At 36.3% G+C, this 25,262-nt stretch overlaps 4 protein-coding genes and 1 long non-coding RNA gene across 6 annotated transcripts; 4 read left to right on the top strand and 1 right to left on the bottom strand.

Moving 5' to 3' along the window:
- Positions 1–228: 228 nt before the first annotated feature.
- Positions 229–5,909, top strand: LOC100177444 (solute carrier family 22 member 21-like). The gene is made up of 13 exons (XM_018814742.2): positions 229–390; positions 970–1,085; positions 1,503–1,667; positions 1,910–2,013; positions 2,208–2,362; positions 2,639–2,831; positions 3,187–3,322; positions 3,702–3,793; positions 4,044–4,264; positions 4,606–4,714; positions 5,025–5,124; positions 5,408–5,574; positions 5,727–5,909. The coding sequence occupies exons 1-13, from the start codon at positions 264–266 to the stop codon at positions 5,782–5,784; spliced, it is 1,743 nt and encodes a 580-aa protein (XP_018670287.2). The 5' UTR covers positions 229–263; the 3' UTR covers positions 5,785–5,909.
- Positions 5,910–6,845: 936 nt separating this feature from the next.
- LOC108950054 (probable L-type lectin-domain containing receptor kinase S.5) lies at positions 6,846–8,102 on the top strand. The gene is made up of 3 exons (XM_018814711.1): positions 6,846–7,051; positions 7,488–7,695; positions 7,983–8,102. Exons 1-3 carry the CDS (start codon positions 6,846–6,848, stop codon positions 8,100–8,102), a joined length of 534 nt encoding a protein of 177 aa, XP_018670256.1.
- Positions 8,103–8,442: 340 nt separating this feature from the next.
- On the top strand, positions 8,443–13,907 carry LOC104266384. Its single transcript, XM_026837485.1, has 12 exons — positions 8,443–8,510; positions 8,766–8,871; positions 8,934–8,983; positions 9,241–9,402; positions 10,180–10,262; positions 10,489–10,604; positions 10,882–11,102; positions 11,441–11,572; positions 12,010–12,147; positions 12,541–12,690; positions 12,886–13,026; positions 13,570–13,907. Exons 4-12 carry the CDS (start codon positions 9,243–9,245, stop codon positions 13,725–13,727), a joined length of 1,299 nt encoding a protein of 432 aa, XP_026693286.1. The 5' UTR covers positions 8,443–8,510; positions 8,766–8,871; positions 8,934–8,983; positions 9,241–9,242; the 3' UTR covers positions 13,728–13,907.
- Positions 13,908–17,767: 3,860 nt separating this feature from the next.
- Positions 17,768–19,094, top strand: LOC113474846. Of its 2 annotated transcripts, XR_003396554.1 has the most exons (4): positions 17,768–17,854; positions 18,026–18,080; positions 18,268–18,641; positions 19,010–19,093. It is a non-coding gene; the product is annotated as an uncharacterized LOC113474846 (long non-coding RNA). The 2 variants fall into 2 exon arrangements; XR_003396553.1 differs by having other exon boundaries at positions 18,268–19,094.
- A 330-nt stretch (positions 19,095–19,424) lies between these two features.
- LOC100182950 (protein phosphatase 1 regulatory subunit 32) lies at positions 19,425–24,270 on the bottom strand. The gene is made up of 10 exons (XM_002128988.3): positions 23,996–24,270; positions 23,371–23,527; positions 23,000–23,128; positions 22,872–22,932; positions 22,452–22,564; positions 21,866–22,026; positions 21,523–21,661; positions 21,078–21,229; positions 20,669–20,833; positions 19,425–20,017 (listed from the first exon to the last, which is right to left on the bottom strand). Exons 1-10 carry the CDS (start codon positions 24,262–24,264, stop codon positions 19,900–19,902), a joined length of 1,464 nt encoding a protein of 487 aa, XP_002129024.2. The 5' UTR covers positions 24,265–24,270; the 3' UTR covers positions 19,425–19,899.
- Positions 24,271–25,262: the final 992 nt, after the last annotated feature.

Raw genomic sequence — 25,262 nt, 5'->3', positions numbered from 1 at the left:
CACGGGTGTTCTGTTTCATAAACCTCGTGCCAGCTTACGAGTTACGCATCTTCTTATGAATTAAGAAACATAATCTCTTGCTGGCTGGTTAACAGGAAACACTAATCACTTATTCTTCGTGTTTAAACGCATGTTATTTAAACGTGCATGACTAGTAAAATGCTAAAGAATAAATTTTAATTTCCGTTTATTGGACAGATCAAGCGTTATATTACTTTGGCTGCGCATTCAGTATAGAGGAGTTTTTGCAGAACGTGCACATTATGTTCTCGCTTGATAACGTGATAGAAAATGTTGTTGGCAATGGAAGATACCAAGCATTTATTTGTCTATGTTTTTCTGCCATAGGAATTTCAGCATGTTATATGAATACAGCATCGGTTTTTGTTGGTAAGTTTATAACCTGTCGGCTTATATTTATAGACATAAAGTACTGTTGGGAAAGATAGGACACCTTTAACATACAATATCCAAAAATTCTGATCGTGTTTTAAATAAATACCAACGGTCTACGGGAGTCGCGAGGATACAGTTTTACAATTTTTTGAATGTTCTTTGTTTATTACCAAATAAGACGAGAAAATATAATGAAAAGGTGTCCCATCTTCCCCCATCCTACTATATATTGTTTTTGCTTGCGAGAATTAGAATGTTAAAATTTGTACATTTTGTAAATATATGTATGATGGCTTCGAGGCTCAACGCTTCCACCGTTGTGGGCGTATGTGTCTTTGGAAAAGACGCTTAAATTGCTTCAACCAAGTGGTAAGTAATTGGTTGTCCGAAGTATGAGCCAAGCATATATGAAAACATGAAAGAATCCCCCCAATAACATAATTAACCACAAAACATGGTAACTCGTAAGCAAGCACAAAGTGTATGGAATAGAACACCCGTGTTATAACGAATGTCGTTCCCCACCAAAGAATACCTACAAGTCACGTTCACTTGTTCATTAAACTTTTTCAGGCGCTATGCCAGACAGCCGATGCCGAATCGAACCTTACGACAACATTACTTCATATCCAAATCTAACCAAGACTGAAATAACAACCACGTTTATTCCACTTAACGATAATACAAAGGTTAGTTTACTTATACACTGTGTAGCCTAAAATAAAATTTTATTAGGTTGGGGTAAGATAGGACACCTTTAGCACATATTATCCAAGTATCCTGATCTTGTTTTAAACAATTAACAACGGTCTATGGGGGTCGTGAGGATACTGTTAATTCTTTGAATGTTTTTTTTTGTTTACTACCAAATGAGACGAAAAAATAGAATGTAAAGGTGCCCCATCTTTTCCCATCCCACTATAGTAAGTTGGGGTAATATTTCTAGTCCAATTTTGCAGTAAACGAAAAACATTTAAAGTATTATAAAACAACATCCTCACAACTCTTATAGACTGTTGTTAAGTGTTTAAAATAGGATCAGGATATTTGATTAATCTATGTCAAACCTGAAGACATCCCATCTTACCCGACATACGTTGTAACAGAAACCAGATCGTTGTCAAAGATACGCGTTCAACACATCATGCAAGGATATCAAGGACTTAAACTGTTTGTTCGGAACCAACAACGTTAGCGGAATGCAGACAGTTCAATGCGATGCAGGATACGAATACGACAGAAGCTCTTTCGAGGAAACGATAGTTACCGAGGTATAATATAGGCGGGTGGGGTAAGATGGAAGATGTTTTGAATATTTTCCCGTCCTATTTAGTAGTAAATAAAGAATATATACAGAATTATATATAACTGATCCTCACAACTTAAAAATACCGTTGTTATTAAAAAAACTCGAATAAGAATATATCTTATCCCACAATACTAAATATAACCAGTATCTAAGGAAACGCTTTGGTACCACAGCTTAGAAATTTATAGTATATACTAATTTCAGTGGGACCTGGTCTGCGACAAAGTTGGCATTTCTTTCATTGCAACGTCATTGAATTATGCGGGATTACTGACTGGTTCTCTAATGGGGGGCTTACTAGCTGATCGGTAAGCCATGTAACTTGTTGGGCACGTAGTGACCATATAGATTTTTTTCCTCGAACAGTTGTTCTTATTGTTGTTTTTTTAACGACTTTTAATAGCACATTTTAAGTCTTAAATATTTTGACTAAAATCGAACTTTAAATTAAATTGATAATTTTAATTTGTGTTTTGTTTTACTAATCGTCAATCATCTGTAGATTTGGCAGAATCGCTGTTTTTCGTGTAAGTTCAGTATTGGCCCTTATTGTAACCTGTGGCATGTCATTCTCACCAAACGTACACGTGTACACTGCATTGCGATTTCTGGCAGCTGTTACTTACTTCCCAATGATAACAAGTGGATTCGTTTACAGTAAGCTGGAATTTGGCTTTACATTAGTTGTATAGTAGGGTGGGGAAGACGGGACACCTTTGCCACGTAATATCCAAATATCCTGATTCTGTTTTAAACAATTAACATCGGTCTATGGGAGTCGTGAGGATACGGTTTATAATTTTTTGATTGTCCTTTGTTTACTACTAAACGTTATGAAAAATAAAATTAAAAGGTGTCCTATACCTCCCCCCAACTATACATATTGTAGTATAACACAACATATGACATTGCTGACGCGTTTTTTATTCACAGTGATCGAGTTATCTAGAAAAAGATGGAGAACCGCCATTGGTTTGTCGCATAACGCCATTTTTGGTCTCTCTTCGATGACGTTTTCAGTTCTTGCGCTAATTTGGAGACATTGGCGAACTTTGCAAATCGCCAAGTCAATCACTGCTTTTGTCCCGTTTATTATTCTTGGTTGGTTGGTCCCAGAATCACCAAGGTAAACAATTTTACTTCGTAAATATATTTAAAATAGAAGTTGCGGTGCCGTGGTTTAGATTAATACGCCTGCTTCTAGTCTAGAGGGGATGCCGGGTTCGAGTATCGATGTTGTTACTTTTGTTGGTATGTGTATCATTGGGCAATATACATAATGCCAATTGCTCCAACCCACTAGTTTCTAAATGCATAAATTATCAGCCATTCATTGAAAAACAATTAAAACTCTAAAACAAGTGAGCAAAGCTGTAATGACTGGGCACGTATCGTTAGAAAATGATTGGTCAAGAAGATGTGTTTTATCACGAGAATAACAAGTTACATCTAATACTTCAACTTGTATATTTTTCCAACAGATGGTTGTTCGCACATAACAAGCAAGCGCAATCCAAACAAGTATGCGAGGTTATGGCCAAACGAAACAAAACTCAACTATCTGAAGAAGTGTGGCAAGATACGATGACAGAGTTTAACACGTCTGAGAAAACAGAGGTAAAATCAATTTTAACAGGATAACTTCTAACTTGTGAATGTAACTCATTTATTCTCCTGTTGCGGGGAAACAGCAGTCGTGGGCGACGTATTTCGGATTTCCACAAAATTGTGGGTGATTATTGTTTTATTTTATTTCTGTGTGGTTGATAATTTACACAATTCTAAAGAGAACACTGGGTTGAAGAAATGAACATTAGATGACTTTCCAAACGACACACACTTCCAAAAGAATAACAGCGTCGAGCCTCGAACCCAATACCCTTGGTTAAAAAGCAAGTGATATTTATAACCACAGAGCCCATATGTATATGATAAACGTAGAATATAAGCAGGCTGTTAACACTGTTGCTAAATTCTCTTTGTTTTTCTCATAAAGGAAAGCAAAGAAAGTCCACTACGAGCAATGTGTCGACTTCCTTGTACACGATTCTTGATGTTATGCAACATGTTTGTCTGGATGGTCACAAGGTATAAACTTCATAGTCATTACATATAGTAGGGCGGAGGAAGACGGTCGGGCACCTTTGGCACATAATACCAAAATATTCTGATCGTGTTTTAAACAATTAACAACGGTATATGGGAGTCGTGAAGATACGATTTTATAATTCTTTGAATGTTCTTTGTTTAGTAACAAATAGGACGAGAAAACAGAATAAAGAGATGTCCCATCCCTCGTACTATATGTTATCTATTCTAATTCTTGTTTCAATTTCAGTATGGTGTATTACGGTTTGGTGTTAAACGTCGGAAACTTGCCAGGCGGTGTGTATTTAAATAATACGTTGGGAGGATTAATGGAATTCACAGCTTGCGTCTCCTCTATTTTCGCCATTAAAAAGATTGGATTCACCAAGTGTACATCTGCTTCGTTGTACACTGCAAGTTTAACTTGTTTGTTGTCAACGGTTTGTCTTCAACTTGGAAATGGAAAACAGGGTAAGGGCATTTGAGTATATGTTGACATTTCTATATATGTATATATATATATATAGAAATCAACTTTAACAGCGCTAAACATGTAACTGTGATGAATTCTATGAATCTGGTCCTGATCTCGTGCTCATGAAGTTATACGATTCTCGTAACGAAATGAGAGCCATGATTTAATTCCATTTATGCAAAGAATGATGCTAAATATATACTTTTTTATAATTGTACACTATTCGTTGGAATTTTGTCTGTTACGAATTTTGTTTTTACCTGATTATGTATTAGGTTTGTAAAGGTTATGATTTTTATGTTTTGTTTTTACCTGATCCTGTGTTATGTTTTTGAAGTTTTTGAAACGTTGAGTACGGTTCTTGCAATGGTTGGAAGATTTGCCGCAAGCATGTCGTTCGGTGTGATATATGTTCACACAACAGAGATGTTTCCCACCGTCGGTCGGTAAGTAATATAATATATATCTGTCCAGTCGTTACGATCTGTCCGCGTCGTTGGTCGTGGTTACCCAGGGGTAATCTATTCAAGGCTTGTCGCTGCTACCATTGTGGGCGTATATGTTGTTCGGTAAGAAACTCAACGACAATTGCTCCAACCCAGAGGTCACTAATAGGTTGTCTAGCCGTACACTTGCAGTAGCCAGCCATACGTGTTATAACTCGTAAGCAGGCAAGAAATGTATTTTGTTTGTCGTTGTCCCGCCACGCGAGGGTAAACAAGTTACATTTAATCATTTAACATTTATTTTATGCAGGAGCACAGCGTTGGGTCTTTCTTCTATGTCAGCTCGCATTGGAAGTATATTCTCACCGTTTACAATTCAACTTCACTTAACCATCCCGTGGCTAACTCCGGTAATATATTTTAACTGATTAAAACACGTCAGTATATACAGTTAGATGGGTGTAGAATTGAACATATTTTCATTCTCTTCTCCTTTCCATTTGTTCGTAAACTAGGATCATTCAGCTGTCGGGTATATAATTATACTAAAAAAGACTCAAACCCTAAAAAACGACATGACTTTATAAAAATGTTACTTGTTTAAACACATTGTTTAAAACACGGTCAAGAAATATGAGATTTAGGTATACTCACACCATGCAGTTCTATATACGTTACTACAAATATTTAAAGGTCATGTTTGGCACGCTTGCATTTGTTGCCGCTTATTTGGCCGGAAACTTCCCTGATACTGCGGAATCAAAGTTAACAATGCTGTTTGATGATGTCGAAAAAAGTTTCTCAGAACATTTCCACGGTAGAGTGATTGCCAAACTATTTTGTCTCCCTACGTCTCAACGGTAAGCAGATTTTAAACTGGTGTTAACTTGGCATTTTTTTATTTACACTTAAACTCAAGAGCATGTTTTACAACTAAATTCAAAATAGGAACTATGGCTAAGCCTATCAGCTTTATAAAATCGTTACCAGAAATCTGTTTTTCCTGTCACAGGCGCAACACACCAGAAAAACAAAACACTCTGTTGGACGATGAAAATTCAAAGTGCTAAAGCTGAATTGTATAAATGAAGAAGCATTTATCCAGAACTACTTTAGTAATGAGTTTCTTTGGAAAATAGCAATGCTGGTATTCTTGCATCGAAGCGATAATAAAAGAGAATGGTTTTGCAGAATGCGATTGATTGTAACTTACAGTACTCCAAAACATAGGGCCTTAAAGATTTTAATTTATCTCTTCGATTACGGTAACGAAACTATCAGTAAAGTATGGTAAGGTGGGGAAAATGAGACATATTTTCTTCCCTTTTCTTCGTCCCATTTGGTGGAAGACAAAGAACATTAAAAGAAAAAGATTTATAAAACAGTATCCCCACGTCCCTTATAGACTATTATTAATTGTTTAAAAAACAAACGGGATATTTGGATGTTACGTTCTTGACCTATACGATCTTACCCACAGTACTATATTAAAGAAATAAGACGGAAAGTTAGCACAGCCCTTTTTTAAAAACGATAGTACCCAAATAAAAATTAAAAGATATCTGATGTTTATGCTGATCCCATGATAGCAGAATCTTCTATAAAGTTTTCCACGTTTTTAATCATTCTGTCTTTTTGCACTCTTTTTCGGGATAATTATTGATTCTGCGTCTGTTTCGTAAAACGCAAGCCGCTCGAGGCATGCAGAAACGCGATGGTAAAGCGAAACTACGCCTTTCTGCTTTAAAAAGAGCGCGAGCGTGGCAGTTCGCTCGCACTTACCAAGTTAATGTACGCGCCGTACTTAGGTTGAATCACATTTAAGTTAAAAGTGTTTTACATTAATATTGGAATTTATGCCTAGCGTTAAGCTGCTAGAGTAAAGTGCTTAGATATTATGGGGAACTCCTTTTACAATAATTACAGTACCTTTGTTTGTTGTCTGGCCCACTTCTTCCTATGCTATCTTGACGTCACACTCTGTTCTTGCGTTGTTGTGTAGGCGGTTTCTTACTCTAGTCAGCAGTTTCGGTTTGATAAGTTATTCCGGTTCGTGTTACGACTGGTGTACGCCGCAACCATATTTCTTCCGTCTATAAAAACTGTTTCCAAGACTAAAGTGAGGTTACAAATGGCAACAGAGCAACTTAGCACTTCTACGCCTAATTTTGCTTGTGGCTCTGTATTTCGAAACTTCGAGGAACACGAGTTTAGTGAAGTTGCGTACCAAGTTGGGTATGGGGGATTCGGCAGAGTTTTTCATCGTAAGTGGAATAGAGGTCTTCAAGTCACGGATGTTGCGGAAAAAGTGCTGATAGAGCACAGGATAGAAGAAAGGTAAATGCATGTTTTTATGTATAGTAAAGAGTGATAATATGGGACATTTTTTCCCATTTGATGGTAAACAAAAATATTACCGGAATTATATTTCCGAAGCTCCGCCAATCTAAAAAAAAAACTTGTTAATTGTTTAAAACCTGATCGGGGGATTTAGGATTTAGGTGCTAACGGTATCCCACCTACCACACAGTACTATATATTACTATGCTGGCAATATATGCACTTCTGCAAAGTTTTTTATCTAAACAATTTTTCAAATCAAAATCTTGTATGAAAAAAAACGTAGTGTATTTAGTGTTTCGGACGGCAAACAAAACGTCGGAAATACACTACGTTGTTTCATACCAGGTAAGTCGTGGAAGATTATTTACATTATGCCTGGTAGCCCAAGTAACAGAATAACTGTTATATACTACCACGCTTTTTCTATCAGGTACGCCCGAAATATTCTACAAGAGGCGGAAATGCTATGCTTGATTAAACACGAACACGTGGTCAAATTGTTTGGAGTGAAGCACACGGACAGTTCATTTAGTCTAATCATGGAATTCGTTCAACATGGTTCGTGCACGGACTTTTTCAAGTCCGTACAATTGTCCAGGGAACACCTTTGGAAACTAAAATACCGTATTGCTTTACAGGTAAATATAACAAGTTAAATCCTCTCTAGTAAATGTATTTTTCGTATTGATTTCGGGGTATTGGTTATATTACTGTGGGGTAAGTTGGGATACCGTAGGGCATTTCCCCCATATTCCCCGATCGTGTTTTAAATAGTTAACGATGTTGTTTTACAGTCCCGAGGTGACAGTTATATAATTATGTAAATTTTCTTTTGTTTGCTATTAAACAGGACGAGAAAAAAAACATATTCTATCTTAACCCACTCTACTATACGACTGAAAAAATTTCAATGCATTTTGTGTAGGTGTCGGAAACTATGGAATACTTACATTCAATGCAACCAAAACGAATGCTTCATCTGGATTTAAAATCAGCTAACGTGCTGTTGGACGCTACGCTAAACGTTAAGGTTTCTTACTCTTAATATTTAACATTAGCAAACTTTCGTTTCGTTAATCTATAATCACCTGCGCCGTGACAAAGTGGTTAGTGCGCATGCCACTAACCAAAAGGTACTGGGTTCAAGGCTCGACTCTGCTACTAATGTGGTATGTTTCCTTGGGAAAGACACTTAACGGCAATCCAGTCCAGTGGTCACTAATGGGTTGTCCAAATTATCAGCCACACATAAAATAAGGCAAAAAATTATCATCCGCAAAGTAACATACATGGTAACTCATAACCCGGCACGAGGTGTATAAACATCCGTGTTAAAACGACTGTCCTTTACTTCATTCATCCACTAATTCATTCAATATTTCAGCTGTGCGACTTCGGGTTGTCTCAAGTACACACGCTCTCGAGACAACTAGGAAGGATATTCTTAACAACCGTATGATATTTAATTGTATTTTACCAAAGGATAATTTACAATATATAGTTGGGTAGGGAAAGGTGGGACACCTTTTCTTTCTGTATTTGGTGTCCCATTTGGTAGTAAACAAAGAACAATCGAAGTATTATAAAACCGTTTCCTCACGACTCCCATGGACCGTTGATAATTGTTTAAACCTAATCAGGATAATTGGATAATATGTGCTCAAGGTGTCCCGTCTTCCTGCACACAGTACTATATAGATATAAACAGGTGAAGCGACGCAGCAGCACATAGGCGGTGGTACCATAACACATATTGCTCCTGAACATTTAGCGAACCCCAACTCCAAGCCCACGACCAAGTCAGATGTATACAGGTAAACAGCTTTATAATAGCGTATTTGTTTTCACTATATCTGACGTTATTCTTAACTTGCAGCTACTCAGTGTTTTTGTGGGAGTTGGTGACAGAACTACAGCCGTACGGAAGTATATTATCATTTCATAGCATGCATGTAGTAGGGTGGGGAAAGATGGGACACCTTTAGCACATGATATCCAAATATTCCGATTGTATTTTAAACAATTAACAAGGGTCAATAAGAGTCGCGAAAATACGGTTTAATAATTCCTTAAATGTTTTTGTTCCATACTGGACGAAAATAGAAAATATGTCCCATCTTTCCCCACCCCACACTACATGTACTATATAACTATACTTTCAATTAATTTCTGTTTTTATACAGATATGAATTATTTTGGCGACACTTTAGTTTTATTGAAAGACCACATTGTGAAAGGCTTAAGACCTGACATCTCAGAGATTCCCAAGACTACCCCGACACCACTTATCAATGCTATAGAGAGAGGTTGGCACGCTAATGCAAATGTACGACCAGAATTTCAAGGTTTGTTATTAAGGTTGTGTTATAATACATGTGTCATACGGTAGAGTTATACTTGTGGGGTAAAGAGATATATCATTATCATCTAAATCCCATATTTCCTGATAGTGTTTTAACAATTATCAACGCTCTTTTAGAGTCACGGGGCTACGGTTATATAATTCTGTAAATGTTCTTTGTTCACTACCACATGGAACGAGAAGAAGAGGGAAACATATCCCATTTTACTCTACCCCACTATAAATCATTTCTTTTTTTAAACCGGCATGGCAGTTCCATCAGAAACAAAATATTGTTTCGTAAATATTTGTTTTTGGAAATCTTTTGTTTATAATAATGCCAGTCTAGCATTTATAATATCCTTACGTAGATGCGTTGGACAATGTTTAAAATAATATCCGAGAAACAATAGCAGCTGATCGAATGATATTATTCTACCGGCAATAAAAATAAAGATTAACACTTTGTGTATTTATTCTATATGGGGTTCTCGGTATTTTTTTCAAACGCTTAAAATAAGTTAAATATATCTTAGGCTTACCTACGCCCGCAACATTAAATAATATTTACTCATCAATATTTGTATTTGCTTTATTGCGATGGGATACCGCTAGCGCTTAAAAGACACATTTCCTGATTTTGTTTTATAATTAACAACGCTTTAGAATATAGTGATAGGATACGGTTAGATAACTCTTGTTTACTACCAAATAGGGACGAGAACCTGGAATGAAATGTCCCGTCTTATACTCACCCTACTATAACGATCGTTTTCCATAGATATTACAGTCCAGCTGAGAAAAAACATCGTTTATGAAGATGCAAGATTAAGCGAATTGGTCTCTGATATTTTGGTCGCTTGGGTAAGACATTGAACAAATCCAAGCTTATTGGTTTACAAGCCCCGCATCGTAACCAGAGGAAACTGCGTTCGGTGCTCGATGTTGCCACCAGTGTGGCCAAGTGTGTATTTTATTAAAACACATAACGATAATTGCTCCAAACCAAATTAGGTTGTCCAAATTGTCAGCAATACATACAGAAAAATAAAATGACTTAACTAAAATATCTTAACAGCGCTTGTTTTAGGTTCCGCAAACTACAACGTCATTAAGCGACAGATCATACACATGTGGGCAACGACAGTCCAAATTACTCGACACTGGAATTGGGACTTCTACACTTAAAAGCGTAGACCAATACAGGTTAAAACTTTGTCAGGGATTAACAAAGCTGTATATTTTATATGCGTGACAAAGTGGTCAGCACACCAGCTGCCTAGAACCTAGAGGTTTAAAGTTCGACGCTGCTACCATTGTGGGCGTATGTGTCCTTGGACAGGACACTTAACAGCAATTGCTCCAACCCAGTGGTCCCTTATGGGTTGCCTAAACTGTAAACTGTGACAATTAAAAAATTAAATAGTTTATTTTTAGCCGATAATAATATCATAATGTAGAAGACTGATTATGTTTCATTTAGGTCTGTTATTTCCGGTGAAACGAAAAGTGCACCTAACAATTACATTGTTGTGAAATCGGGTTCAAACACCAGTGCTGCTACTACGACCAAATCCACGATCGATTCTGGTCTCTTCAGCAGCACTTTTCAAAGCAATGGAGCGGAAATACCACCAGCAAAACAAAACTTGGGCTCTATTGAACCAGAATTGGCTACAGAAACTACACATCTTATTTCTGCAGGTATCTTTGTTGTAATTGTCGTTGCATGTTCTGCTTGCACGGCGGGTATAACCTAATGGTACAACATCTAAAATATAAACAATACACTGAACTAAACAAATCCGGCAAACACCTACAAAGTTACCCTAAAGCGGGTACGAGGTGCGTATAGTTCACCCAAGCTATTTCTTGTGAAAAAACCCCATGCGTTGTCATACAGCCGATTTTTTCGGTTACATTTGAGTTTATGACACGCATTTTTTTAAAAGCTGTTGGTGTCACCTTCAGATCACATTTTAAACAAACTTCCATATAAATTTTTCAATTTTAGTTGGTGTTTCAACAAAATTGGTTTGCAGGCAGCAGCCAACATGATCAGCCGAAATCGTTTTGCAAAACCAAGTGGCAAAAAATTGTAGCGTTTGTCGTATTATTCCTGGTGATTGGTTGGGTTACAGGTGTTCTTTGTTGGAACTTTATTTTTAAACCGGGTGAGTATTTTGCATTAGTTAAAATGTGATGTAGTACTGTGGGGTTAGATGAGATATCTTTATATAGCACCCATATTCCAAATTTCCTGATTGTATTTTTAACAAATATAACAACGTTCACTTAAAGCTTTGGTTAAATAATTTTATAAATACATTTGTTTACCATCAAATTAGACGATAAACGTTACATAAATTACAACCCGTATATGCTGGTAGGGCGAGGTGTATGAAATAGAACACCCCTGATGTTATAACGACTGTCGTTTTCCGCAATGCGAGGATAAAGCAAGTTACATTTATTTTTCAACATTCCAGATAGGCCACGTTTAGCACATAATGTCCAAATATTCTGATTGTGTTTTAATCAATTAACAATGGTCTATGTGAGTCGTGAGGGTACGGTTTTATACTTCTCTAAATGTTTTGTTTAAACTAAGCGACCGGCCACGTGGCGTGTGCGAAACTAAACGGGAAGTGCATTAAACGGAATTATGATATTTGCTACGGGAAACAAAGCTTTGGAATTTGTACCGCCACTGGAAAATCAGAATCGTGCTGTGTTACTACGGACACCGGTAAGAAATATTTGAATTATAAGGTATAAGCATGTATGGTCAGCCAAATGCCTCTATATATAGTACAGCAGGGTTGGCGGGTTCGAGGCTCGATGATGCTACCGTTTTTGGACGTGTGTATCATTGGGGGAGACATTTAACGCAACTGCTCCAACCCAGTGGTTCCTTATCAGTTGTCAGAGTTTTTGGCAACCTACAAAAAACAAAAATAAAAAATCCTTTCAAAATAATTACCCACAAAGTTACATATATGTGGTAACTCGTAAGTGGGCGTAACGAGGTGTATGAAACAGCACTCGTGTAATACCAACTGTCGTTGCTCCTCCACGCGAGGATAAATAAGTATTTAATCATTAATTTCATGCAACCATTCAACCAAAATATATTTTAAAGATCGACTGAATGAAGATAAATGGAGATATGATGACGCGAAATGTAGAGCATTGGGCGGTAACTGTCAAATGAAGAGCAATTCATGCGATGGTAAATACGCCCCACTCATCTGCGGAGGACCAACCTCTAGGCAATGCTGCTTAGGAAAATGTAAGGATCTGGTGCCACGAAAATGTAACAGATAAAAATCAAGTCAATGGTTGTATTAGAAATATATATTTTCTTTTTTCAGAGATATACATAAATTGCATCGTCAGTCTCTTATTTAAATAGAATATTGGATGTAATTAAACAAAATGTTGAACATACTTAAACAGAATCTTGATTTAAATTTTTTATTTTCAGATCGCAATTCTGACATAAAATGCGCCAAACTTGGTGGGTATTGTGTTGACTGGAGATACCATGAGTGCGGTGCTGGTTACACGAAGGGTTTATGTGGAGGAGACAATAATAGACGATGTTGCTTGTATTGTGACTATCTTTGTAAGTTATCAATGCTATGGATTTAAGTTGATTGTGAATGAATAAATGAGTGAATTAATAAGTGAATGAATGAATTAGTGAGTGAGTGAGTGAGTGAGTGAGTGAGTGAATGAATGAATGAATGAATGAATGAATGAATGAATGTATGAACGAACGAATGAATGCGTAGCGGGCAACGGCAGTTATAACACGGGGATCTGTTTCATACGCCTCGTGCCTGCGCTTACGGTTTACCACGCATATATTTTTTTAGGTGATTATTCTTATGGTTTTTCTATATGGCTGATAATTTATACAATCCATTAGTGGCCACTCAATTACACATTGTTTTCGCATAGCCGTTTGGTGTTCTGAGCGCGTACTCAAATTTTACCTGATTCCACGTTCATTCTTGATATTCTTTAAAAAAAAACTTCTTGATAAAGAGTTTAAGTAAAAATTGTTTCATATCTATGGGATTTAATGTTTGTAATGAAAAATACCCTTTGACAATTAGGCAAACCAAGTTCTAGACTGCCCAGTTTAATCTAATTTATTTTTCAGGCTATTCTGCTGAAAAGAAATACAGTTCCCTGCCATGTGACGACCCATGTAAGCATAGAGGAGGAACGTGTAAAAATTCCACCAATTTCTGCAACTCTGATTACTTGATCGGACTCTGCTGTGGTAACAATGGTCGAAGCTGCTGCCCTGGTTATTGAATTGCTTAAAACAAGAAAAGAATGTTCTCGAATGTCTTATTGCTAGTTTATTGTATATACCACTGTGGGGAAAGACTGGATACTATTGGCACATAAATACCGTACTTTATTTTAGAGTCGCAGGGCTACGATTATGTATTTCTGTAAATATTGTTTGTTTACTACCAAATTGGAACAAAAAATTAAAAGAAAACATGTTCCATCTTACCCCACCTTATTATATCAAATTTACGCTTTATTTACGTGCGGCATACCAGTTTACGCTGACTCAGCACTTTTTGGAAAAAACAAAATTTTTGTTTGTGTAGCTATGTTCAATCGAAAAAGTCGATATATTTATACACATTAATAAATAAGAAGAACTATTGTCATTGCTACGTTCCTTTACGGTTTAAGGGACATTATGAAACGTCTTGTCGCCTTTGATCAAACAGGGCAGTTGTTGTTATTTACCCGCTAATTATGCGGTATTGAAACTAAAAAAAACTTGAATTTTCAAAGATTTAATTTCAAACAAGGGATATAATAAAAAACACGGCCTTAATGGCCTTTACGTGCCCAACAATTGTTAGGCGAAAAAGTGTCCCAGGTTAAGAACGCTACGTGCTCAATATAATAATTGGTGACTACAATTCGAAACTGGCACCCGAAAGGCATGTAACCACGCAAAGTATGCTAATCAGGTTGAAATAATCAACGTTTTCCGTCTCCACGATGCCGCGTTGAAACAGTTCGAGCAACTTGGACTAGCATTTGTACTAACTCGCCATGCCTTCTAATGCTGTGTACTGTGTTGTGAGATTGTTTAGGAACTTAGCTGTTTTTGACAGGTCTTGCCTTTTATTTAATACAGGATTGTTATAGGTTGACAGACTACAATTCCTTTTACGAATTCGAAAATTTTATGTTATTTGAAGTTCACACAGTATTTATAAATGCACATGGTGCTATACACTTCGTACCGCGCTGTTATTGCGAGTTTTTATGTTATTATATCTGTTTTTTGACAGGTTTGACTATTTATTTAATATAGGGTTGAATATGCTATGCGTTGTTTTGAGATTTCTTGCCTAGTTTTTCATTTCGTTGAGATATCTTTACTTTTGGTTTGAGCATGAATTAATATTTCGAAACTTCGATCAGTACTACCATATTCCGCACAATGCGGTACCGTTTTGTACGGTGTTCATGTTAATTTAGTTGTTTTGGCATCACATCATTGTTTCGTGCAGGATTTTGTATTTTAGAATTACAGACAGTGCTGTAGGCCTATATTGCCACCCGCGTTGTCACGCCGTTCGAGTCCTGATGTGAGTTTCTATTTTATTTAGGGTTGCAGATACTATATAACTTTTATGTTATTTGTGCTTTCGTGGAATTCTTGTTTAATTTTACGTTTTGTTGAAAACTTATGTTGTATACAAGATTTGGTTATTTGAAATAGAAGGCATCAATGCTGTTATATCTGATAGCGAGCACTGTAATGCTGTTTCGAAAAGAATAATGCAAGTTTTTATGTGTTTTTATTTTGTTTCCCCAGTTTCTAGCTATTTATGTGATACCGGATTCGAGCTACAGCAAATGTGACGCTTTTTGTGTTGTTTTGAGAATTCTTGGCTTATTTTGACTTCTATTGTTTTGTACATGATTTAGAATTTTTAAGTTTCAGGCAGTACTACTTTATTACGCGCGCTGCTTATGCTGTTTTAGGTACTTTTTATGTTCTGATTTGGCTTATTTATGACCGGTATAATTTATTGTTCTTAAGTCATGGAAGTTTCTTGTATACTTTCGGAGAATCCTAGTCTTATTTTGCGTTTTTGGAAACTTCTGTTTTATGCAAAATGTATTTGTATTTTGAATTTGCAGGTATATAGTTCTACCATATATACTACGCGTTATAATGTGTAACATAGGCGTCTTCTCGCGATTTTTATGTTAATGGCAGTAGTTTTGTGAAGATTCTAACATTTTATCTTCTACAGCAGAATTGTAATATTATATCTACACGTTTACTTCTGCAGGGTGTATTTCATATACAGTTACGGATATTTACTGTCATTGCAGTAGTAGTAGTTTTATAGAGTGACTATATTACTATCTCCTATCATACACTACTATAAATATGCAGCACATGGGATGCTGCTTGTTTAAAATATGAATTGTTATGAAGTTCTTTATGCTCGCAAGGCAATGCGACTAGTTCAGCAGTTTTAGCTTTGATTTAATGACCAGTATTTTATATATTGCAATGTACATGCAACTGTAGTTATAGCCTATATACGTATTCATATACATTCATATTAATATATACTACATAATGATTTTGATGCACAGTTTCATTGTGTCTGTTTAACGAACCATTTCATTTAAGAACTAACCATTTATTTCAGAAACCTTTATGATTGTCATTAAGTGGTTACATCAATCAGGACTAAATAATCACGTTGTCATATCATATACAATAACTTATGGTAGCTAAAAACCGATTGGTTTCTAATTATAACCACTTGGATTACTTATAGGGTAAGATTTAATACACTAAACAGTCCTTTATACAGGTAATCTTTTTTGTTGGTTGAAAGAGCCACGCTTTTTAACTGACATTCTTTCCCACACGTTTAGCGTGTTTTAACGACTGTTGTTTTGCTGTTGATTCCTTTTTCTTTGTTCTTTAAATAACATGATCTTCTCTATCGTTTTCGAGGAGATGGATACAATTATGTAATTGATCTAACTCGATTTTATTTAGTAAGCTGCATCTGGTTTACAGTAACAAATTGTTATTGCAGCTCAAACCGAAAGGTTGATTTCCGATACTGCTTTTGGCGCAATTTTGAAAAAGACTTGAATTTTCTTCCACCACCACAAAACCTTTATGAAATTTGCACTTCTAGTTCTACATGACCAATTGTTTTGTCAAGGAAAACAGTTTGGACGACTAAATCTTATATTCTGGTTGGACAACTGCAGCCGTATATTTGCCATACGCCGTGGCGAAGTGGTCAGCACCCTGTCAATCATACACTATAAAATTTGCTTTTGTATCAGTTAAACAAGTTAAAATATTTGTATTTACTGAATATACGCAAACAGTTATGGAGCCTTGCAGGAACCTGAACCTTGTGACAGATGTTGCCGTAATACTGTTTACATGCAAGCAGACCGAACACTGTATATAACACAATATTGAAATATGTGATATCACTGTAAATCTGCACTTGTTCTTAATATTTACTGTAGAACTGCACTTGTATATTGTTTGTTAACTGTTTATGTTTTTAATTATTTTTGATTAGTTGTTATACAACCAAATTATTACTATATCTAATACCTATACTTATTAACAACTATACTCTATTCTATATGGGTGGGATCCTTCGGGATCTAGGATTTAGGCCAGATTTGGCCCATTACTCTATTAGTAACTATATTAAAATAACTGTAACTAACATATACATTAAATTTAGTTATATTTAATACATATGTATCTAATGCATACGGGGGGCACAACTTAAGTTTATCATATTAATATTGGTTATAAAAACAATTTTAATATTCCTGTTTTCTCTTTTTCTTCTCCATTCTCTAATTCTTTTTGGCTCAAGGTATTTTAAGGCCGGACGACGTCATCAGCTTGAGCACGTCATCAACTGACGTCATCAATTATGTCATCGTAAGAATGTTTGAATATTTTGGGGTAACTAAACAATAGACAAAAACATTATACTTCTACTTTAGTATAATAAGGTGGGGAAGACGGGACACCCTTGTTTTGAATAATTAACAACGCTCTAGGGGAGTCGTGAGGATACAGTTTTATAATTCTTACATGTTTTTTGTTTACTACCAAATGCGATACAATCAAATAAATTTCCGTCTTCCCCCACTTTACTATATATTAAAATACAAATAACAACATAATTTAAGTTTAATTTACCTGTTCCCATATACGTTAATAACTTTGCCACAGTCTCTTTATGTTAAACGACAATAACTTTGCCACAGTCTCTTTAAATTATTCTCCATGATAGATTAAACCTTACCGATAATTTCTTCCTGAAATCTTGGCACTTTATGACGTCATCACCTTGCCTATGTCACCCGCCACTATCAACCAATAACAGGTAAGAAGTGATATTTTTAATATTTGTATCATAATTAACTCATACATATATTTATTTTTACTAATGTATTTAACTTATGCAATTTATTTTGTTTGCTTTAAACTTTATTATGTATTTAACTCATACAATTTATTTCTTTGGGTCAAATTTTGTTTATAAATCAATTTACAGGCAGCATATACTGCTCTGGTAGATGGAACTTGGTGCGAGCTACCCATTAATTTGGGTAAGTTGAAATAGATAGATAGATATATATATATATACATTGTTATAGTGGGTTGGGGCAAGATGGATACCGTTAGCACATAATATTATTCCAAACGTGTTTTTTTTACAATTACTTACCCTCTTGTCACAGTCTTAACGATACAGTTATATGTTTTTTATCCGTCTTAATATTTTGTTTTTTCCAGGTTGTCGTCACCTCTAGTTCAGTTTCAGGCGCGGCTAGCCGTGCATTTGGTCTTGCAGCAAGACCGTAGTTCGTTTTCGCCTTAAATTACCTATTCCCTTTAGCGTTAATTATTCCTTTACCCAACTTTTCCACGTTAAAACTACATTCCCAACACTGTTACACAATGTTAAATGCGTCCGAAATAAGTCAGTTTAGTTATGACGACATACGATGACGTCATGATGACGAAGAACGAAAAAAGAAGACGCCACATGCCCATAGGGGTACAGGGGAATTGTAACCGGGTCCTGCAGACGGAGAGGACGAAGAGGAGTGAATGGAACACAAGTAGCTTCAGAACCAGTACGGTACAAATGGTAGTACTGGTCAACGGTATGTTGTCGATGTCCCAATAGGCGATGGAGTCCCGGCGTGTGGCTGTTTATTAGGGTCGTCCCCAGTACAGTGTTGTATTATTTTTGTCGCTGGTTACCCACCATGTGGTTCCCTTTTTGGTGCTGCGTGGTGGGGTATCAGTAACGCGCGACGCGACGCACATACGCACGCAATCGGCGCACACGATCGACGCACAAAATAGACGCATGCGGAAGACCAAAGACCAAGACAATGACGAACTTTCAACACCGAAAATTTAAGAGACCACAACATCACTACAAGCTTGTGTTATTTAAAGTTTTACTTCCATACTTCCATACAGCTTACGATAACCTATATTTATATTAACCTTTATTGTTTTACAGGAATCAATTCAAGATCTTCATTTCTTACTCCTTTTCTATCTTTCTACTTTATTTTCTTCTTAACTCTTTGGTGGCCGGCCACCACAGCCCAAAGTAGGGCAAACAATTTCCACTGCAATGCGCTGGTACCTTGTCGTGGTGCAGTGGCTTTCAAACCAAACCCAGCGCCAAGTTACGAAATGTACTGCTAACACCGTACATGCTTGTGTTTTGCAGGTATCCGAAGAAAAAATATCCTGAATATTCGGTAGCATGCGGAACTATCAGACAGGACAAATAAGATTTTGCACGTCAATTATTACTTGGATTGTTGAAGCTAATGCGGCAGAACAAGAGTATAAATGACTATTAGTGTGCTTTTTAATTGCAATGTGTACTGGCGCACGCTTTTCTGTTGTCTTCAATTATTAAACATAAAATGTACCATGAACGTTTATTGAAAAGCTGTATTACAATTAACAAGACAACGAGAAAGCAGTGCTATTAGATCTACAGTTAACTTTATTGGAAAAAAATTCGCTGCTTCCATTTTTAACCTAATGTAGGCATTTCTGTAATTAACTTTGGTACGTATTTGCACGATCCGTGTCTTAGGCAAGGATAAATAAAAGCAAAAAGGATAGCCTATAAATTCTAAAACGTTATAAGCGTTAAATATGTATCAAATATAGTACGTCTGTGGGGGGTGTGGGGTAAATGAATATCGTTAGGAAATAGTATCCCTATTTCTTCATCGTATTTTGACAATTACCACAATCGTAAGAAGTTACGCAACGGTTATACACAATCCTGTAAATATTTTTATATACCACCAAAATGGACGATGAAAGAGAATGAAAACATATAACATGTTACCCCAACCTACTATATAGTTGTTTTATATATGTGGTTCAGCCAGATAAGGTGGCAATTGTAAGAGGTGCTTTGTTTGGTGGCATCGGTGGATCCAGTGTGACTTTATGTTGGTGAGTATGGTCCACAAAGAAGGTGTCTCTTTTCTTTATGCTCCTGCGTGTAAGACATGACTTCTGTACGAATCTCTACCACTAAATGTTTTTTAAGAGTTGAAGTCGTAATGGCATAGTTTAATATTGTAAGGTGGAGAAAGATGGGACACTTTTAGTACATATATGATCCAAGTAACCCGGTCGTGCTTTAAACTAACGACGGACTATAGGAGTCGTGTAGATACGGTTTTGTATTCATTTAATTTTCTTTGTTTACTACCAAATAGGTCGAGAGAATGCTATGAAAAGGTGTCCCATCTCCCCCCCCTACTATGTATAGCTGCAACAGTTCTCAAAAACGTGCATACAATTATGTTTAAATTACGTTGAATTATACTTACTAAGCATTTTATCTTTTTGGTTACAAAATGTAAAAAAAAGAAAAAAAGAAACTATTTCTCTTTCGACGGTCGTCTTGAACAGAAAAAATACTTTAGATGCGTGTAAATACGCGTAATATTTTCTAGGCCGAAACAGAGAAAATAAAAATCTTATCATAGATATGGATTGTCATGTTTTTTTATTGAGAGTGATCAGAAATCCGTGTTTAATGCTTCTATATATTCTATACTTAATACACACTAACGTGTCGACGTTTTCCCTTATATTTTACAATTAAATATAAGCGCCATACAAGCTCTATACGCGTTACCTTGCAACGTAGGGTTGTAGTCTCTGTAACTTTCGTGTCATGTCTTCTACTCGTCCCATTGAATGAACGCAGAAATCTCGACAGTAACCGTTTTCTTCAGCGTTTTGCACGCCACCCATAACCCAGCCTTCCCTGTCTTTGCCTTCAGGATTCATGTCGAAATGTCTGAAGATTTATTTTGCATGTTATACGCGTAATAATACGTCACATAAATTAATTTGGCATGCATTACGTAGAGATACTAATTGGAAACGAATCCTTAGTTGATGTGACATAAATCGGAAGGGACGGGTGGGTTAAAATGGTGCATGGTTGTATTTTTTTACGTGAGTAACCGTATCCCATCTTACCCCACAATATTTATGTCTACCCCAATCATTTCATGTTGTTTTTTTAAGTTTCTGTTCACCTTAGATTGTAGTTGGTTAGATAACGTTGTGGGTCAGTATCCTCAGTTTCCAGGTAGCGGTCATTATTTCTACAATGCCCGGTAAGTTCCTGGTCGCCCATTTTATCTCGGTTTAGTAGTTCTTCCTCGCTTTGGTCCATTTTTTGTTTCCCCTGTGCGAAAAGATGCGAAAAAAATCAATGAATGTAACTTGCTTTATCCTCGCGTGGCCGGAAAATGACAGTCGTTATAACACGGATGTTCTATTTCATACACATTGTGCCTGCTTGCGAATACCCACGTATGTAACTTTTAAAGCATTTTTTGTTGGTTTTTTTTTTGGGGGGGGGGAGTTTTAACGCCTTTAGTTGCCATGCGACGCGCAGTAAAATAGATCACATTTTTCATATCTATAAAATATATTATCTATTTGCTTCCGTTGCGTAGTGTAATTTCACGTACTTACCAAATATGTGGCAAAGGTGACGGATTTTTTATTATGTGGGTGAAGTAGATTAAGATATTCAGCTGGATCTTTCTTCCTGATTCGTTCAGCCACAAGCGGTGGAACTTCTCGTATTCCCGTGAACGCTTTACGTGGGTTTCTATACAGAATAAACGGTTTATGCGTCGCTTATACAATTTTACAGTAGAATGCTATGTTAAAAGCAAATGTCTTCTCGGTACTTTTATATATGTGCATGCAGTTTGAAAGGTCGTTTACTATGTACTGCCGTTATTAAACCTATAATAACCGAAAGTATGTTACCAATTTATTTATTTTTGTCAACTATAGGTAGACTATTTACTTGCACGAGTATAGCTCTCTTGATTTCTCGCGGACAAAGCCGGTCTTGTGGGACGACCGCTGGGTAATGCTAGGGAGCGGTTCACGACCGTTGGCGTCAAACCATGGATTAAAACTTGTGTCTGTCACGCTTACACCTGTGGGTCTATCGGTCAGGGAACCCTATAATAACAGTTTGTATTTGATATGAAGTTGTATGAATAGTACTGTGGTGTAATATAGGCTGCCTTTATAAAGCACATAACATAGTATTGGGTGGGGTAAGATGTTAAATGTTTTCATTCTCTTGTATCGTCTTATTTGGTAGTAAACAAAAAGTAGTTCACAGAATTGAATACCGAATTCTCACGACTTTGAAAGGGCGTTGTTGATTGTTTAAAACACGAATAGGAAATATGGGATTTTGGTGTTAATGGTATCCCATCTCACTTTATAGTACAGTACTATAAGTATAAAATTTTTCGTTCGTCTTTTCAACAATTAACAACACTGTTTCAGGGTCGTTAGGCCACAATTATATACATAAACGGAAGTTCAAAATTCAGCCTGAATATTTTGATAATTTCAGCAAGTTCTTTATTATTTACCGAGACTATATTCTTATGGTCGTCGTCTTCACGGAAAGTAATTGGTTCAATGTTCTTGTTGTGTGTAAATCCACTATCTTCGTTTGGGCCCACGTCTTTGTAATGTACATCAACTGCAATAGGAATGAAGGAATGAAGGAATGAATGTAACAAAATGTATGCTTTATCCTCGCGTGGCGGGAAAACGACCAGCATCGTTATAACACGAATGTTTTGTTTCATACACCTCGTGCTCGCTTAAAACGATTAAAGAGAATAGAAACTTGGATCATCTTATTCCAACCTACTATGTATACTTACAAATAGGAAAAAAGTGACCGTATACTGCCAAGTATCTGAATGAGCAATTTTAATTATTAAAACAGTTAGAAATATGGCAGATTATGTGTACGGTTACTTATAAGCAGCAAATACACTTACGCGGGGCAGTTGGCTCTCCTAAAAACTTAGAAAACGTCTCACTTCTCATATAGGCCGGGCCCTACAAGAGAAAACATATAAACACAATTATAAACGCCATATAAAGTATTTCAATGCTTTGCAATTACGTGGTCATTATTTTCCTGTTCAACGGGATCTTTCGGTTGTATTTTATGCAGCAATGCTCGATGTCTGGGCACTAAACCTGGTCTGCTGTTGCCACCATACAGCCGTTTGTCGTAAAACGTTTTGCGAACCTGTAAATAAGTTCATATTTATATTTTTACAAATATTTGACGCGTCCGGTGCTGTGAGAGTTTTTTTTGTATAGTTTTAAGGCTTGTCGCTGCTACCATTGTGGGCGTATGTGTCCTTGGGCAAGACAATTAATGACAATTGTTAACTTAGTGGTCACTAACAGAATGAAAAGGTGTCCCGTCTTCCCCAATCCTACTATAAGCTTTATGCTCGCAATACTTAATCACTGAAACCATTTTACCTCGGTCGTGGTTGGTACAGTTAAAGGTCTTTCTCGTATGAATCCACTTTCCTGTTTATTCACAACAACGCTAGGCAGTTCGTCTTTACCATCGGAATCTTTTGCTTCCCGGAAATGTCTTTTTGTGACCGTTTCATAGTTATCGGTCAACAGAAATCTACAAAAATGATTTAAAAAGTGATTTTTTTAAATGTCGACAAAAATTACAAAGCCGATCTAAATTCATATTTATTTATACACATGTAGTGAGTTTTTTATATACGAAACGTTTCTTTGTATACATTCAATACCATCATTTACAAAACAAAACAACTATTGTTCGCCAGCAGCGCGGAAGACCATTTGTTTTTACGACTATTGTTTTTAACATTTACCTTCTTATAGTTAGCACGTAATTTAATAAATAAGTTTACAATATTATGTTCTGCCACCAGACTTAATGTAAGTTATGTTTTATTGGCTCATTTGGTATGAAAAAGTAGTGTATTTCTGATGTTTTCCTAATAAAATCTTGCCAGATGACAGACGAAACGTCGTAAATACATTACTTTTTTATACCAGGTGAACCGTTAAAGGATTGGGTAAATTTACATTACATCTTTAATGTAATTGCACGCTCACTTACCCCATAACTGGGTTGTCAAAGTTATCTAACGACCTTGTGTAATATATCTGCGGTCTAAAGTTTGACGAGTAGCCGGTACCCACATGTCGACCAGTTCGTGGCTTATAATTTTGCCAGCCGAATTCTGTACCATACCTCGTATGGTAGAACTTGTTCACGTGTGTGTCCGCGCCATGCGACACCTTTATATGGTTGGTAACAGGTCCAGTACGTAGTTTTACCATTGTAGCTACAAGGTATATATTGCCTATCCTACTGTGTACATACATATAATATAGTATACTGGGAAAAGATATAAGACACATTTTCATTCTGCTTTCTTGCCCATTTGCTAGTAAACAAAGAATACTAAAGACTTATACAACCGTATCCTCACGACTTCCATATAAGACCGTTGTTAATTATTTCAAACACGATCAGGATATTTGGACATTTTGTGTTAACGGTGTCCCGTCTTCCCCCGCCCTATTATATAAGCCATTCAGAAACGTTTTTTAAGCGTATAAACTGTATTTTGTGTAGCTCAAAAGCTATAAACGTATTTATTCTTTATTGGTCTGACTTACATACATTATGTTGTACATCTTGTTCAATATTAGGCTCTATATTATACCAGCCGTTATTCCAGCTAGTCTATTTACTAAATAACTAGAAAAAATGCACTTTATTGATCGAACTATACTCTTGCATAAACTATTCTTTGTTTACTGTTTTCTTTGCTTTAAAGTTAAACCGTAACTTCCATTTAAAGTTTAATTATAAGTTTAGCATATCGAATTATAATCTGCTAATTATAATTTTACTCAAACTATTCTTTGTTTCATACTAATTTACTTGCTTGAAACCCCAATTCTCTGTTTAAAGGTGTTTAATTATAACCATAAAGCGAAATCAGATCACTGTACACGTAGAAGTCCTTGTTAAGCTGTGCTGGTAGAGCGATTTGGCGGCTAAGGTCGCATAGCAACGGCTGTAAAGGCCAAAAGAAATGGCGCGCGAATGAATGGAAGCACCCCGCCTTTAATTTTAAAGGGCAGGACACAAAAGCTACTTGAGTACAATGGTTGTAAGCGCTTTAGTGAAAGTGTAAGGTACACGCGGATTGTACTTAACACCCAATATGCGAAATCTGAACTTATATTGTTATAATGTTTTGAAAGTTCTCACACAACATAAGCTAGCACATATAAGAGAAAACTGGTTCAGTAATTATTGACTTATTAAACAGTCGTTACGTGAGGTAAAATACACAGAGAGGGTAGACTAT

This window comes from Ciona intestinalis, chromosome 14, assembly GCF_000224145.3.
Source record: "Ciona intestinalis chromosome 14, KH, whole genome shotgun sequence".
In the NCBI taxonomy this organism is placed as follows: Eukaryota; Metazoa; Chordata; class Ascidiacea; order Phlebobranchia; family Cionidae; genus Ciona; species Ciona intestinalis.
This window is presented reverse-complemented; position numbering and strand designations above follow the sequence as displayed.

What these genes read in the sequence shown, in the direction of transcription:
- LOC108950054 (XM_018814711.1), top strand. Translation starts at nt 6,846, where the DNA reads ATGGCAACAGAGCAACTTAGCACTTCTACGCCTAATTTTGCTTGTGGC. An exon ending in GAGCACAGGATAGAAGAAAG is followed by an intron (nt 7,052 to 7,487) that starts GTAAATGCATGT and finishes TTTTTCTATCAG; the next exon opens with GTACGCCCGAAATATTCTAC. An exon ending in AATACCGTATTGCTTTACAG is followed by an intron (nt 7,696 to 7,982) that starts GTAAATATAACA and finishes CATTTTGTGTAG; the next exon opens with GTGTCGGAAACTATGGAATA.
- LOC100177444 (XM_018814742.2), top strand. Translation starts at nt 264, where the DNA reads ATGTTCTCGCTTGATAACGTGATAGAAAATGTTGTTGGCAATGGAAGA. An exon ending in AGGAAACGATAGTTACCGAG is followed by an intron (nt 1,668 to 1,909) that starts GTATAATATAGG and finishes TACTAATTTCAG; the next exon opens with TGGGACCTGGTCTGCGACAA. An exon ending in ATGTTTCCCACCGTCGGTCG is followed by an intron (nt 4,715 to 5,024) that starts GTAAGTAATATA and finishes TATTTTATGCAG; the next exon opens with GAGCACAGCGTTGGGTCTTT.
- LOC100182950 (XM_002128988.3), bottom strand. Translation starts at nt 24,264, where the DNA reads ATGTATGTACACAGTAGGATAGGCAATATATACCTTGTAGCTACAATG. An exon ending in ACCATAAGAATATAGTCTCG is followed by an intron (nt 22,027 to 22,451) that starts GTAAATAATAAA and finishes CTGTTATTATAG; the next exon opens with GGTTCCCTGACCGATAGACC. An exon ending in TCACCTTTGCCACATATTTG is followed by an intron (nt 21,230 to 21,522) that starts GTAAGTACGTGA and finishes CTTTTCGCACAG; the next exon opens with GGGAAACAAAAAATGGACCA.
- LOC104266384 (XM_026837485.1), top strand. Translation starts at nt 9,243, where the DNA reads ATGAATTATTTTGGCGACACTTTAGTTTTATTGAAAGACCACATTGTG. An exon ending in TGTACGACCAGAATTTCAAG is followed by an intron (nt 9,403 to 10,179) that starts GTTTGTTATTAA and finishes CGTTTTCCATAG; the next exon opens with ATATTACAGTCCAGCTGAGA. An exon ending in CTTGTATTGTGACTATCTTT is followed by an intron (nt 13,027 to 13,569) that starts GTAAGTTATCAA and finishes TTTATTTTTCAG; the next exon opens with GCTATTCTGCTGAAAAGAAA.